Source organism: Choloepus didactylus, chromosome 12 (genome assembly GCF_015220235.1).
Source record: "Choloepus didactylus isolate mChoDid1 chromosome 12, mChoDid1.pri, whole genome shotgun sequence".
NCBI lineage: Eukaryota > Metazoa > Chordata > Mammalia > Pilosa > Megalonychidae > Choloepus > Choloepus didactylus.
Genome location: NC_051318.1, coordinates 18574746 through 18591524, shown reverse-complemented (window position 1 = coordinate 18591524; position 16779 = coordinate 18574746). Strand labels below are relative to the sequence as shown.

At 34.2% G+C, this 16779-nt stretch overlaps 1 protein-coding gene and 1 pseudogene across 7 annotated transcripts in view; both read left to right on the top strand.

The window, feature by feature from the left end:
* IFT88 (intraflagellar transport 88) overlaps positions 1-16779 on the top strand; it is a 165700-nt gene that overhangs the window by 12177 nt on the left and 136744 nt on the right. For 6 of the 7 annotated variants that reach the window (XR_005211244.1, XR_005211243.1, XM_037800628.1 and 3 more), the window contains exons 4-11: positions 5171-5227; positions 6392-6445; positions 7072-7135; positions 7833-7902; positions 8487-8577; positions 10665-10769; positions 12283-12385; positions 13089-13203. Coding sequence is in view for 5 of the 7 variants with exons in the window: in XM_037800628.1 (XP_037656556.1) it covers positions 5171-5227; positions 6392-6445; positions 7072-7135; positions 7833-7902; positions 8487-8577; positions 10665-10769; positions 12283-12385; positions 13089-13203 (659 nt within the window). In the remaining 2 variants the exon portion in view is untranslated. The remainder of the gene's footprint in view (positions 1-5170; positions 5228-6391; positions 6446-7071; positions 7136-7832; positions 7903-8486; positions 8578-10664; positions 10770-12282; positions 12386-13088; positions 13204-16779) is intronic. The other variant, XM_037800627.1, reaches the window with a different exon arrangement.
* LOC119507415 lies at positions 14538-16398 on the top strand (annotated as a pseudogene).

The window sequence follows — 16779 nt, the reverse complement described above, 5'->3', positions numbered from 1 at the left end:
CCTCCATTGGATTAATCCCTCCATTAATCTTCCACCAGTACATAAATTACTGGAGTGTTTTTTTTTTCAGTATTACTAATAAAACTTTTTTTAAGTCATGCAAAGCATGGATATCTGCTTTTTACAGTGCATGAACTCTGCCAACCTTCTTTTTTTTTACTGCAAATATTAAATATAGTGAGATATATTCATACATCCAAAGAATACCATCCATATAATCCATCCAAAGTATACAATCATTGTCTCACAGTATCATCACCTCGTTGTGCAATCATCACAGTCAATTTTAGAACATTTTCATTACTCCAAAAAGAAAAATAACAAATAGATATAAAAAAATAAAACCCAAAACAACCCATACCCTTTATCCTCCACCCCCATTATCGACCCCTAGTATTGGTGTGTTACATTTGTTACTATTGATGAAAGAATATTAGGATATTACTGTTAACTATAGTCCATAGTTTGCAATAGGTACTTCCGCCCATACACTCTTCTAATATTAGCTCTTTGTATAAGTATTGTATATTTGTACTAGTTCATGAAAGAACTTATTTATATTTGTAGTGTTAATCATAAACATCACCCACCACAAGGTTCACTGTGTTACATGATCCCATATTTTAACCTCTAGCTTTCCTTCCAGGGACATACATGATTCTAAACAACCCTCTTCAACCATATTTTCCTGCAATTCAGCACTATTACTCATAATCCCAATAATGAGCTACCATCAGCTCTATCCATTTCCAAGCATTTAAGTTCAACCTCGTTAAAAATTCTGTACACATTAGGCAACCGTTCCCTATTCTCTAGCCTCGTTCTATCTCTTGATAACATATATTCTAAGTTTTATGACTATGAATTTACATATTCCAGTTAGTTCATGTTAGTGAAATCATATAATATTTGTCCTTTAGTGTCTAACTTATTTCACTCAGCATTATGTTGTCAAGGTTCATCCATGTTAAATGCTTCAGGACTTCATTCCTTCTTACTGCTGAGTTAATAGTCCATCATATTTATATACCACATTTTTTTGTCTATCGATTCATTGGTTGATTGACACTTGGATTGCTTCCATCTTCTGGCAACTGTGCCAACTTTCTTTTGTAGTTGAAAATAAACAAGGTTGACACTAGGTAAAATAGAGAAGTATAGAAAGTTCTATCTCTAATGTTCTATTCCTAATATTCCTTTTTTTTTTTTTAAACTATTTCTCTCCACCTACCCAGTACTGTGTAGCAGTGGTTGTCAACAGGAGCAGTTTGTCCCTGGGACACATGTGACAATATCTGGAGATGTTTTTGTTGTCACAACTTGGGTGGGTGCTATTGTTATCTAGTGTGTAGAGGCCAGAGATGCTGTAAACATCCTACAATGCACAGGACAGCCATATAATAAAAAGTTATACAGCCCAAAAGGTCAATAGTGCCAACGTTGAGAAACTCTGATGTACAGCAACTCTTCCTCTTTAGATGAAGTGTCTTCCTGCTTTCATCTCCCCTCACTTTGTCTCTTTCTCCCTCTCCTTCCTGCCATACATACTTATTTACAAAAGTAAATGATTAGTATGAAATCCCTTAAAAAGGAAAAGAATTGCATACCAGTCATTTACATTTGCTGAATAACTTGCCCATCACATTTAATGTAAATGAATTCAGTGTGGTTCCACAACCTGTATTTTAATCTTAAGGTTACCTTAATTATGGGAAGAAATACCACAGGCTCTGAGTTCTTCCACTAGATTAGTGACTAGACTGTAAGCTTTTTGAAGAGGCACACTGTCTTTGTCATCGTTCTGTCCCAACTATAGGTGCTACTTGCCTAACATAGGTGCTACATAAATCACTATTGAATAGCTTAGTATATAAGTGAACTTTGCCTTCAGTTAAATGCTTTCAGATATCAGACAGCAGGTGATAATTTTACCAGGCTGGTCCTTCAAAAAACTTTAGAACTAGAAGTGACTTCAGAGGTCCTCATTTTACTGATGAGGAAACTGGAGGCTGGAGAATCCACAGGTCTCACAGCTCTGTTTAACAAAGCTGGGATGGACTGTAGCTCTCTTGACCCTCTGTTGAATATTTTCATCACACCATACTTGTTACATTAAATGGGGAAAAAATTATACATTTTATTTGAGAGGTACTAGGTTCATTTCGGAGGAATAATATTATAGCCTAGCTCCTAAGGAGCTTACAGTCTTAGGAAAATAAAATGGACACAGATAGATGTTATAAGGCATAACATAATAAGTGTTGTAAAAAAATATATAAATTCCTATGGAAAAAAAAGAGAGGTTATTTACCTTTTTTGGGACAATAGAAAAAGGCTGATTAGAAGAAAAATTTAGAGGTGAATATTAAAGGTGAATATTTTCTAAGACTTGGAGCCAACCTTATCAACATTAGTTTTCCCTGCAATATGTATAAAATTAAAATGCCTTACTCTAATATGGTACGGAATCAGTGATTAAAGTTCACGTAACTTTATGTCTTGACCCCTATAATTCAAGTATCTGTGTTGTTACAAATTCAATATATGTTGACAAATTGGGGCAGATCATATATATATATATGATCTAGAAGAAAGCATACATATAATATATGCATATATATGCTTTCTTCCATACTTTCCCTCCAATGGTATTTTCATTATCATTTAGTTCAAAATATTTTCTAATTTCCATGGTGATTTTATCTTTGACTTATGGATTATTTAGAAGTGTATTTCTTAATTTCCCAACATATGAAAATTTTCTAGTTATCTTTGTGTTTCTGATTTCTAGCTTTATTCTTCTAAAGTCAGGGAACATAATCTGTATGATTTCAATTCTTTGAAATTTGTTAATATTCCAGCTCCTTTTGAAAAGAATGTATGTTCTGAAGTTGATGGGTACAATCTTATATGTCATTTAGTTCAAGTTTGTTCATTGTTTTGATCAGAAGTTATATATTCTTACTATTTTTTTTGTCTTTTGTTTCTGTTATTAATGAGAAGTGTGATCAGATCAATCTCCTACTATTATTGTAGATTTCTCTATTTCCTTTTAAGATTTTTGCTTTATTTATTTTAAGCAAAGATATTTAGAATGGTTATATTTTCCTGGTTAACTGAGCCTTTAATTGTTATGAAATGTCCCTCTATCTATAGAAATTCTTTTTGCCTATTTTGTATGATATTAATATATTAATATAGTTACACAAGCTTTCTTTTGACTAGTATTTGCATGGTTTATCTTTCCCATCCTTTTCCTTCAACCTTTCCATAAATATATGGTTATGGCATATCCACATATTTAATATGTGTCTCTTATTGACAGCATATAATTGGGTTTTGCTTTTTCAATACAGTCTGTCTTATTTTTTAGTGAAATATTTAGTCCATTGACATTTGCTTTTTGTTTGTCCTGCCTTTTTATGTTCCATTTTCTTCCCTTTCTTATTTTGTTTGATCATTTATTATTTCTCTCCCCTCTATTATCTTGATAGTGTACGTTCTTTAACCATTCCTTTAGTGTTTCCTTAATGATTGCAGCACTCATCTTTGACTTAGCAAGGTCTAATATAAATTAATATTTTACCATGTCCTGAACAATGCAAGAATTTTTGTTTATTTTAAGCTATTTTTTAGTTCTAGAATTTCCATTCATTCCTTTTTTATAGTTTCCAATTCTTCTCTAAAATTGTCAAGTCTTGTCTTCTAATTTATTGAGCATATTAAGCATAGTTATATTAAAGTTTGTTTGGTATTTCCATTATATGGACCCCACCTCTGGATTTCTTTCCATTGTCTTTTGTTTCTTTTAGTTTTTGGTTAGGTAGTCTTATCTCCTCATAAGTCTAGTTGTTTTTTCTTGAATGCCAGACATTGTAAATGAAAAATTGTAGAGATAACATAAGGCTCTAGATCTGCTCTCCGATGTGGTAGTTTCTAGCTGCATGTAGCTGTTTACATTTAAATGATTTAAAATTAAATAAAATTAAAAATTCAGATCCTCGTTGCACTAGACACGTTTCTAGTGCTCAACAGCCACATGTGGCTGATGATTACCTTATTTCAGAGGACATTTCCTTCATTGTAGAAAGTTCTGTTGAACAGTGCAGCTCTAAATGATTTTACCTTTCACAAAAGATAGTTTACTTTTGCTTGTGGCACTAGAAGCACTAATAATCCGAGATTATCTTAATCTGTTGGGTTTGGGATAATTCTAATTTGGGCTTCAGCCCTTGTGAGGACTGGTATACTTCTAATTTACCTTTCAGTCTTAGAGTGCAGCCTTTTGGGATGCCAATCTAAAGCCTGGAGGATTACCAAGGCTACCTCCTTGGCAGGTTCTCAACTCTAATTTTTATCTTTTCAGACCTGTGAGTCAGTCAAAAGCTATACTCAGTTTCTCTGCCATGGCTTTGGAATGACAGATGCCTCTAGGAGAAAAGCAGGCCTAAATGCGACTCACGTCTCTGGCCTTCCCTTCTCTTCCTTTTCTTGGGACTTTGGAATTCTTTACTGCCTTGATGGCTCTCTAATGTATTCAAACTTATTTTAAAAAAAAAACATTTTGTCCCCAGCTTTTAAAGCTGTTCTTAGTCTATATCTGCCATAGCCTGAATTAGAACTCCTCCACTGATGATATTTTAATCAAATATTTCACACAAATATGCCTAATAACTAACTTTAATGAGCCTAGTCTTATTTGATTCCAACTACAATTTTGTAATCAGGACACTTTGTATCCTTATTTCAAAGATGAAAACATTTAGGTTCAAAGAGATTGGGTAAACATAGCTAGTAGAGGGAGATTCAAACTCAGTTTCTTTGACTCCAGATTCTGTGTCTGTCTGGCCTAGTGGCTAGAAGTAATAAGCATGCAATAAATGTTTAATGAATTAATCGAGAGATACAAGCATGTAAATTAATCTTCCTTATTGGCACCTCAGGTCTTTCTAAAGTCCCCTTTCTCCTTTAAAATGAATTCCAGATTGAGTCTCCTTCTCAATTCTTAAAATACCTAAGCTTTCTGATTATTTAGGATAAATTAGAAGTTGTTCTAAACATTATGTAAATATTTCCTTATTGCTGAATCTATATTTTCCATTTCTTTTCCAATTTTCTATTATGTAGCTTAATTTGAACTCTATTAACTGTGTTTTTTTCCCTCTCCAAGATAACTGCTAAAATACCAAGCACGGCAGTTACTAGACCTATAGCTACTGGATATGGGGTAGGTTTTCTTAAGCTGAAAATATTAAGATTTTTCTCATACATAAGTACGTTAGGCAGTTCTAAATAATTTTGGCAATCTTTTAGCCCATTACCCTGATATTTTCCATTTTGGATAGTTAACAAACTTAGTGAAAGTCTAATTTGATTAAAAGTTTTGAGCTTTTTTTCCTAGTCACTTTGATTTGTCAATATATTAGAAAATATTTTATTACCTTTTCCATTTGTGAACCTTGTGTTTGTTAATTAATTTCCTTTCATTTTCTATACAATAGAAATCATTCTCATCTGTATTTCATTTATATATTTTGTGTGAAGGTAGATATTGAATAAATGTAATAGTGTTTACAATTGTTAGAAACTTGCTAATTAATAAATGAGAAAACAAAACTTAAGTGTTTCAGAGGCATATATTTGGATCTTGCTTATATTATATTAGAGATCTTTGGAGGAAAGGTGCTGTATAAAAATCTGTAAGAGTAAGAAACCTTTTACTTTTGCCCAAATTACTATCAATTTGGATGTTTTAGCTTATATGAAATAATAGAGGAGTGGGAGAAAAATGGAAGAGTGAGTTGGAATAGTATTTCCTAGACCTTATGATAAAATTTTCTTAGGGGTCATAAAAATAGCTTCAGAACCTTTAGGTTCAGGGTACTTGCCTTCATAAAGTTCCTTTACTGTGAGCAAAGAGAGTAGCCTTGGGTATAACTCTTATGTCATATGAAACATGCTTTTTAAAATTAGCTTGAACCTGTATTCATAAATTTGATTTTTAGTGGTGTTTCAGAGCAGAGGTCAGCAAACTTGTTCTGTGATGGGCCAGATATTCTAGGCTTTAGGTTTTGCAGCTCTCTGTCACAGCTTCTCAACTCCTCATTAATAGTGCAAAAACAGCTGTAAACAATGTGTAAATGAGTGGGTATGACCGTATTCCAATAAAACTTTGTTTACAGGGACTGCAGGTTATAGTTTGCTGACCCCTTTTTGAGAGTTTTATTATTTTATCAGATAATAAATTGAAAAAACTATGTTTAAATTTACTAATGCTAAATTCATACTGCTAAAATTCATAATGCTATGAATAAAACTTTTATAACTCAGTTTGTAAAATTAAGTGTAACTGTTGTTAGGAATCATTTTAAGTTGCCTTTCTGTTTACTAGTCCAAGACGTCCCTGGCATCATCAATGGGAAGACCAATGACAGGAGCCATCCAGGTATCTGTGTCGTGTGATTGTTCATTTTGTGCCTTTCTTATGACTCAAAACTTTATGACCAAAGTGGCTTTTTTCTTTATTATGAATATTCTTTTAAAATGTCAAAGAAAATGTTACCTACAAAGTAATCATGATTCTTTAAATTGTGGGTTAATGTTTGGACTGTTCTGAATCTTTGGTTGTAGGATTTCTTTGAATTTATTTACTCAGGTCTCAAAATGAAGTCCCATCAGGGAGTAGGCTAGGACTGAGGGTCTGCTCAAATGACTTACTTTGGGAACCATTTTTCCTATGCCTGCATTTACAACCATTTTCTGTGGTTTCTTTCATGGGCATATAGAAAAACCAACCAAGATTATGGGTGTAGCCAGCTAATAAACTAATTGCTTTTTTTTTTTCAAACTGAGAATGAGCCCAGTTAGATCAAGGAATTGAAATTTTATAGTGGAAAGGGCAAGTAAAAACAGGACCAATATGTGAGGAGGTAGAGGTAAGAAATAAGTAGGTAGTGATTGAAAATCCATATTAAAATTAGGGCTATCTTAAGATATGTGGCACAGGCAGAATTGTAAATAAGACGTAGATACTATTGAGGATGCTTTTTAAATGTTTCTTACTCTTTTAAGGATGGTGTTACTCGACCTATGACAGCTGTGAGAGCAGCTGGTTTTACCAAAGCAGCTCTGAGAGGTTTGTTGTACTACTGTTACTAAGGCATTTTTATCCCCAGATCTTTCTGTTTTCTACTGTTTTTCTGTGTATAGATATTATTACCATTTGTAATCACATCTGAGATACTATTGATTATAAGGTACATCACCATTCCGTGTACCTTTAAAAAAAGGAACGGAGGTGATAATGTCAATGTTCTCCATCTTAATTGGAGTGGTAGTCACACTGATGTGTAATTTGCCAAAATATATCGAGCTATACCCTTAAAATCTGTGCATTTTAGTTTATATAAATTATAACTCCATTTGAAAAAAGTAGAAATAGTATTTAAATATGTGATAAGTTAAATAATAATTTAAAATTAAGTTGTAATGACAGAAAATTAATGTTTATTATAGCGTTAAGGAAAATTAAAAAGCCAACACCTAGTTATTACTCAGATGATTGATAACTTAGATTTCATAATAGGGAGAAATCACTATAGGGAGAAAGGAAATGCTGACATAGTATCTCATTTTTGTTTTACACATTAATAAGTTTTATTTAAGTGGTTTTCTGTATGTTAAAATGTCATAATGTAGCCATAATGTTGTGTCCTTTGACTAAATAAGTAATTTAAACTCGTTAATAAATAGCTGAATTAAATAATTTGTGCAAGGTTTCATATTTTGTTCAATTATGCAGATTACATGTGTACTTTTGAATTGTGTCTCAGGCTCTCCATTTGACCCTCTAAGTCAGTCAAGGGGCCCCGCTCCTCCTCTAGAAGCCAAAAACGAAGATAGGTACGCAAGTCCTTATGCTCCTGTTTTGTTTTTGTTGTTGTTGTTGTTATTGTTGTTGAAACACTTTTAAAAATTTTTATTTTCCAAGTACATACTTGTTAAGTATGTTAAAAGCTTGTATTAGCAGGATGGTAATTAAAAAATCATTCCTAGTTCTTGGTATAAGCAATAGAATCAAGTGAATATCTGTTCTGGACAATTTTATTGTATGGTCTCATTTTTATGTGCCAATATTGGTTCCCTTAGAGGCCAAATGGGATTATAAATGTAGTAACATATACTTATTTTAAAGGGACAGTTCAGAAAAGAAAAAAATCAAAAAAACATTATTACAGTTATTATTTTTACTTTTCTTTTACCATTATTATTATTATTTTCACCATTACTATTACTATGAATGATTACACAATGTAGTCATTAAAAACATTAGTTTATTTGCCTTTTAATGTCATTTATACATTTCTGTTATCTATGACTTGTTGAAGTTTAATAGTACAAAATACACAATGTTAAAAGTAAAGTAAGTTTTAATGTATATTATTAGTGGTTGAATGATTTAAATTCACCTGTTTTTTCTTTAATAGTCCGGAAGAAAAGATTAGACAATTAGAGAAGAAAGTAAATGAGTTAGTAGAGGAAAGCTGTATTGCCAACAGTTGTGGAGACTTAAAATTGGTAAGCTCATAAACTCATAGGACTCAAAATTATGAAGAGTGTGTATATGTATGTGTATGCTTTTATATATGCACATATAGAAGCATAAATATAGATAAATATTTTTGTTTTGCTCCTGATTGGCCTTAGGATTTTGAATGAAGCAATTATTTTCAGAACCTGGAATTCTAAATTTGCTTCATAAGTACTGATGTCAAAACAACTGGCTGCTTTTTAAATTTTTTCCCCAACAGTAGTCCTTTTAGTAGGGAAAATAAAAATTCTCATGTATTGGATGATTAAATTTTGCAGCCTTGTGGACTATCGGACTCATAGGCTGCCTAAGGCATAGCTGCCATGAGCCACACACAATACTAAGTACTTTTACATTATTTTCTTATCTACACTTTTGTCACAACCTCATCAATATCAGAAGGTATCCACTTGCTTTATTTATTTTTTTTACTTTTTTCTTTGAAATATTTTTAAACTTTCAGGAAAGTTGCAAAAATAATGCAGATACAATGTGCAGGACTCCAACATACCCCCACCTAGATACCCAGATTTACTATTATCAGCTCACTAATGCTTTAGTCTTCTCCTTTGCCTGGGCCATTGCTTCCTGTTTCTTTGTATGTTTTTTTAACCTTTTGTTGAAACCTGAACATTTTGATATTTTAATGTGTTGCCATTGGAATTTAGACTTTTAAGGTGTCTGTTCCTTAAGCTTGTATTTAGCTAGTGTTATGACAGAGCTTTCCTTGCAAGTCCGGAGCTAAGAAAAGGAGGAAAAAAGAAAACACCTTTCCTACTCTTTGTAGATCGACTTGTGCAAGTTCTCTCCTTCAGGATTTATCTGTACAGTGAGTTTAGAGAATTGCTCCAGGCCAAAGCACAGTGACCTCCCTGATCTTTTCTGCACCTGTGCCTTGTCTTGAGCATTTGCATGTGGACCTAGGAATTCCTCCATTTACACAATTATGAGTGTTCCCTCTTCCCTAGGAAACAGTTTTCTCAGGGTCTGGGTACTGCACTGAGTGTCCTACAGCCTGCAATCCCTTGCCTTAGGCAGCACAACTTTACTGCTCTCCCACAGAGTTCCATAGGGGAGTTCCATGGGCTCTCTTGTACAGGACAGGTTCTGGGATAGCAAGTCCCTCAGGCCACCACCAGACAGATTGGGGCAGACATACATGTTCCCCATATGTGCATGAGGGTTACTCTGCTCTCTCCAGAATCAAGACCAGGGTTCTGCACAAGGAGCATGGGCTAGCTCACAACATGTTAGTGAGGGACTAGAGAGGATGGCACAAGATCCTACTGCTTGCCCTGTTACTGCAATCCTTTAGTCGTTTTCTGGAGTTTTGAGAAAGATGTTTCTGCCAGTTCTTGCTGACAGACAGAGCACTGAAGCATCTCACTCACCCATCTTGATGGAGGCAGGGCCCCCAACTCTACTTCTTAATTAACTTTTTATTTTCTTTGTTCACATTATTTTGATTGTGATACTATACAAATACAATTTATGTGACTTAGCTATCAGATTAACAAATACCATTAGAAGGAAATAGTATAAATTATTCATAGAACTAGTGTTTTTTAATCTAATTATTAAAAAAGCCCATGTTGAATTAATTTGTCTATGGTTGGACTCTTAAGGTTCTTGACATTCTGAGTAGGCATACAAGAGCTGAGCTAAGTGTCTGTTGTATTATCATGTAGCAGTTATCCTTTAACTTGTTTCTATTTTGAGACTCTAGAAGCCAAACAAAATCCATTCAAATTCCAGTTCCACTCATTGGATCATACTAAACTACACAAAGATTCAAGAGTTGAGAGGAAAAAAGAAGTAGGCATGGTCAAACCTAAAGTCTGATAGAAGGTTTACTTTCCCTTCTCTCCCAGAAGGAACACACAGGCATATTTATGATGGTGAGCTCCAGTTCAAACAAATATTCTGGGTACTTTTGTTTGCAAGGGGAGTTTATGGTAAGGATACAGAGGGGCTTCTGGGAAATCCAGGGATGGAAAATGAATTCAGCCAAGCTTCACATATTTTCCAAATACATAAATTCAAAGGAATTTATGAAGTATAAATTTAATTTCAGGCCTTAGAAAAGGCAAAAGATGCAGGAAGAAAAGAGCGAGTACTGGTGAGACAACGGGAGCAAGTTACTACTCCAGAAAATATCAATTTGGACTTAACTTACTCAGTGAGTTTTGAAATAGCTGCTGCATAAGATTATTTTGGCTATGATGTGTGGATTCCAGTAATCTTTATCTTTTTGCTTTGTTTTAAAAAAAATCTTATTGGACCTCAGTTATCCAGAATTAGAATGCTCTTTAGTTTATTAGACACTCTCATCTTTGGTCTATGCAAGGATCTCTTTTATTTAATTATTTATTTGGATGTATTAAATAATGTAGTAAGTACTCACAAAGCTACCATCCAGAAAAAAGCTAGAACCTTGACAATAACCTGCATCTAATCATATAACACCCCTTACCAACCCATTCTTCCCACTAGAGAAATCTTAAATCATGTGTCATTCTATTGCCTTCCCTTTTATGATTTTTTTCTTTGGATCTATTCTTATATTCCTAAAATGTAGATTGCTTTATTGTAGTAGCTTTTAAACTTTATTAAAAACATCTATTATATTTCCTAAAATGTAGATCATTTTATTGTAATAGTTTTTAAACTTTATTAAAAACATATCAGGCTATTTGTAATCTTCTATACTTTCTTTCATTACTTAGATTCACCTGTACTATTGTCTCCGTAGTCTGTTCATTTGGAATATTATATAATATCCAGTAATCTTTCAGCTTAGTGTTTTTAACATAAATTCTTTTTTTCAAATTGAGCTCATAATTTGTCTATATTTCTGAAAGACTGTTAGTATTTAGAATCTACCCAGTGTGGTTATTTTAATGAGATTCTAATGTAGTCTTTTGGTTTGTGATTTTCAAAGACTTCAAATTAGGCAAAATAAGATAAAGGTCTATGAAAATAGTAAAAAAAAGCAAACTTTAAATTTCTAGCTTAATTTCTTTAATTCTAAAAAAACACTTCCAAAATCCTTGTTTTATAGTATTTTTAAAAAAGGTATATTTCTGGTGGGAAAAGTCTTCACATGCCAAATAAATTGAAAAAGGACATTTGAAACTAAATATGAAAAAATTTTAACTGTTTATTGTTTATAGCTAATATTTTAAAAATTCCATGCAAAAAATGATGATCATTTTTTACTTCTGGAAAGATAATTTACTATAACTTAAGAACCTAAACTGTCATTTTGTATATAGAGAAATAATATACAAATGGCTCTCTGATATATATTCAGATATTTCCATGATATTTAATTTATGGTAATGAAGAGAATTTTGTCCACTATTTGTTTATTCTGTTCATCACCAGCAGCATTAACAATACACAGTTATTCTTTCTAAATCTTCCTAAGATTTATGGGTGGCAAATACTACTTAAATCAGATAAAATACATGGAAAATTAAGGTGAAATTTAAAGAACAGCTCTACCCATCTCAATGTTTTGGTTCACTTGGAATGTAAGATATTTCTCTGTTTGCTTTGTCTCCTAATTGATTTGGGATCTTGTATAAGCAGCTACCTTTGTTACAGGATTTTAATCTCTAGAAAGAATAGAGGCAAAAATAACCTAAAAAGTTCAATATGCATCTTTCTTGCTATCTTTTCTTCCTTAGGTTCTTTTCAACTTGGCCAGTCAGTATTCAGCTAATGAAATGTATGCTGAAGCACTAAACACATATCAAGTTATAGTGAAAAATAAAATGTTTAGCAATGCAGGTATGTTTATATAATCAAAGAATGGGTCTTTTGTAGCGTTAACTAATATCTCACTTTATGCTTCTTTATAATGAAATGATCTATGCTTTAAACAGACTTGTATTTATGATAGAGTTGTCCTGCTTAAAGATACTATATATTTGAAAATACACAAAAATACAAGTGAAGAAATATTAGTTGGTACAAGGTATACTGCCTATTAGTAAACAAACAAATAAAAGTATCTTGTCATCAAAACTAGAATGAGACATGGCAAGTAACTCCATAGAACATGCTTTTCCTTATGTAAATTTATTCCTTTGGGACTTGTTTTTATTTAGCATTTATATAGTGTTGTTTTTTTGGTAGCGATATTAAAGTTTATCGGAATGTCGTTTCCTTTAATATTATATTAAAATGGGTGTGGCAGTGTTTAATTTTAACATATCTTTTATTTTTGAAGTCCTGTGTTTTTCTTAAATCGGTTATTTTGCAGTCACATTTTCAGGAGTCCATCTGTCTTAAGTTCTGTTTCCTCGTAGAAGATAATGTGTGTATGTGTGAAAAAGTGTAACTGCTTTAAAGTTTGAATTTTAGATGGTATCTGAAGTTTCATAAGTTTAGAAAAGCCTCACAGAATATGAGTTAATTTCATCTAAAATATCATAGGAAAAGTGAAAGAATTAGAATATTTATTCATTCATTAAACTTTTTTTTTAATTAGGAAGATTGAAGGTGAATATGGGAAATATTTATTTAAAGCAAAGAAATTATTCCAAAGCCATTAAATTTTACCGAATGGCATTAGATCAAATTCCAAGTGTCCATAAAGAAATGAGGTAAGTTTATACCATGATAAATTTGTTAAATTGATTGTGGTGGTGTTCAGAAACAAGCTAATAACTTTCCTGACCTCAGTGGGCTGAATGTTTTGAGGTATTTCTACATGAAAGCTATTAGATTTATGTTATATCTGTAGTATTTTGGTTTGTTTTCTATGACTGCCTGTACACGTGTACATAATGGCAAGTTAAAGGTTAAATGTATATGTCATCAAGTGAAAAAAACTAAACTAATTGGCCTAGATATGGGTTAATCCTGTGGGCCATTAGCACCATAGTACGATTACTGCTGATCCAAAATCACAATAACATATCAAACTCTAGAATGTAAGACTAGAAAGTAAGATGCCTTTATGGTTTTGCCATAGCTTGAGAGTGAAATAGTGAAAGGAAGGGGGATTACTTCTGAATCTCAGAAGAATGGAAGAAACAGGAGGAAGCTAGGGTGTTTTCTATTCCTACAATATTTTAGGAGCAGAAACAGTAAATTATTTTTTGGTCTGGTGATAACTATGGGAACTTAGGAAGTTTCCAGAATAGTCACTGGTCATATTTTCCCCAAGGCAGACAGAGTACATTTCCTCTGTGAAAGTTAATATATTTTTAAAGGTCTCCTTTCATGATCATGTTTTGAAATATGCATGACATCTTGTTACTATCAATAAACATTATTTAGCTATGTGGCACAGTGTCTTTGAGGTACTTTTAGCCCAGTTGAGGCCCAAAATTTGAGCATTTTAGGAAAAGATAATATTAGGTAGCATATGTCAAGTGCTTCATAATTGAGATAATGGGTGCTAGAGTAATTCAGTTGAGAGAATAATTATTGAGAACCAGAATGGTTAAGGAAGGATTTATGAAGGAACTATAATGAGAGAGCTTACTTAATTGAAGAGGAGAGAAGGAAGAACATTTTACACCAAGGTAACAGCATGTGAAGAGTCAGGGAAATAATAAAATTCATGATCTTATTAGAGAGTAATGAATAAACTAGTTGAGGAGTGGTTAGAAATAAGGTGGGATCACATTCTCTTGAATGGCTATAGTAAGATAAGACAGGCAGACACTACTGCCCACTGCTGCCGCTGTCCCTGCCATGGTCAACCCCACCATGTTCTTTTGGCCAGCCCTTGGGCATCTTCTTTGAGCATTTTGTAGACAAAGTTCCAAAGACAGCAGAAAAATTTCGTGCTCTGAGCACTGGGGAGAAAGGATTTGGTTATAATTGTTTCTGCTTTCACAGAATTATTCCTGGGTTTATGTGCCAGGGTGGTGACTTCACATGGCATAATGGCACTGGTGGCAAGTCCATCCACAGGGAGAAGTTTGATGATGAGAACGTCATCCTGAAGCATATGAGTCCTGGTATCTTGTCCATAGCCAGTGCTGTACCCAACACAAATGTTTCCCATTGTTTCATCTGCACTGCTAAGACGGAGTGGTGCTTGATGGCAGGCACGTGGTCTTTGGCAAGGTGAAAGAGGGAATGAATATTGTGGAAGCTGTGGAGGGTAGAGGAATGGCAAGACCAGCAAGGTCATCATTGCCAACTGTGGAGAAGTCTAATAAATTTGATTTGTGTTTTGTCTTAACCACAGACCATTTTTTCTGTGGCTCAGGACAGCACTCAGCCACCTCTGGGCTGCTCTCAGTATTCCATCATCTTTGTGCTCTCACTGCAGTTCTTTGGGTTCTACATTTCCTTACCCACCCACCCCTTCCATGTCTAGCTGGGTTGCAGAGTCAAGCTTATGATTATGAAATAAAAACTTAACCGCCCCTCAGTGGTGGCCCTTGGATCCCAGCGGGGGCAGTGGCGGGATGGAGGTCTTCCCAGGCAGATTCCCCTCAGGGCTCCACCATGGAGGAGGTAGTGTGCAGGGCTGCAGCCCAGGTTGCTCACACCTCCTACAGGACAGAGATGAGGGCAATGGCCGCGCAAGTGCAGGTGGGAGCGACGGTGGCTGTGAGCCGCGGTGACCTGGCTGAATGGATGAGGGCAGCTGCATGGCCGGCCTGCAGACCTGGGCTCTCCCCGCTGTGACTGACCTTCATTTAGAGGAAATGGGAGCAGAGCATTATCAGGTCTCAGAATAGTGGAGTAACTAATACCTTACAGGATAGTCATGCCCATGTCCTGTTTTCAAACTATTTGAAGACTGCATTGTCCTGCCTCCAGTACCAGCAATTTCTCTGTTTTGTAATCAGTATGATTCACAGGAATTTCTTAAGTAGAAAACAAAATGATCCAGGGAAGTGGAAAATACGACTTTTATATTGGTCTGGAATTGGCTATGAGCTCCAGCATTTTCATTAGTGGGAATTTCATTTTGGAAAAAAAAAAAAAAGAAAAAAACCTCCTGTGACTTGCCAGAAAAGGCTCCATGAGAGCAGATCAAGGTGGCCTTGCATATCCTTAAGAATAAGCAGAACTGATATCAATGGAAGCTGGTGAGGTGGCCAACTTCGCTGTGTATGCATTTGCTCCAGGCATGTTAGTGACTCCACTGGGAGCTCTCAGTGTGTTAGTGAGTGCCATTCTTTCCTCTTACTTTCTAAATGAAAGACTTAATCTTCATGGGAAAATTAAGTGTTAAGTATTCTAGGGTCTACAGTTATGGTCATTCATGCTCCAAAAGAAGAGGAGAGAGAGACCTTAAATGCATTGTCTCTCAAGCTAGGTGATCAGCTTTTGTGGCGTTTGCAAGCCTTGTGGTCACTGTGTTCATGATGTTTGGGGCCCTGCCTGGGACAGACCAACGTTCTTGTGTATATAACAATCTGCTCTGTGATGGGAGCATTTTTGGTCTACTGTGTCAAAGGCCTGGGCAACGGTATTAAAGAACTGCTTGCTGGAAATCCTGTGCTGCAACCCCCTCTGGCTTGATAGTCTGAGCCTGATAGTCTGTGTGAGCACACAGATCAATTATCTGAATCCCTAGGGACCTGGACATATTCAACACTTCCATTGTGATGCCAGAATATGACGTGTTCTTCACCACATGAGTTTTTACTTGTTCAGCTATTCTTTTTAAGGAGTGGGAAAACATGCCTGTTGATTGTGTTGCTGGTACTTTGAGTAGCTTCCTTACCATCATTGTGGGGATATTTTTATTGCATACCTTTAAAGATCTCAGTTTTAGTCTAGCAACTCTGCCATTGTCTTTTCGAAAAGATGAGAAAGCAATGTAATCTATAGTTCTGCTATAAAGTGAGTTTGAATTATCAGAATGTGTCTGAAAAAGCATTGTCCTCAAATAAGGTTCTCTAAAGACAATCTTTTTTTTTCTTAAATGCAATTTTATTGAGATATATTCACATAACATACAGTCCTCCAAAGTGTACAGTTGTTCATAGTATCATCATAGAGTTATGCATTCATCACCACAATCTTTGAATATTTTCATTACTCCAAAAAATAAAAATAAAATTAAAATAAAAAAGAATATCTAAAACATTCCATTCCCCTCCTCCCCCCATTGTTCATTTACTTATTTACTTTTTGTAAGTCTTTTTTTTAACTTTATAAAATAATTAAAAAACAAACAATGAAAGTAAAAAAACAGCATTTCA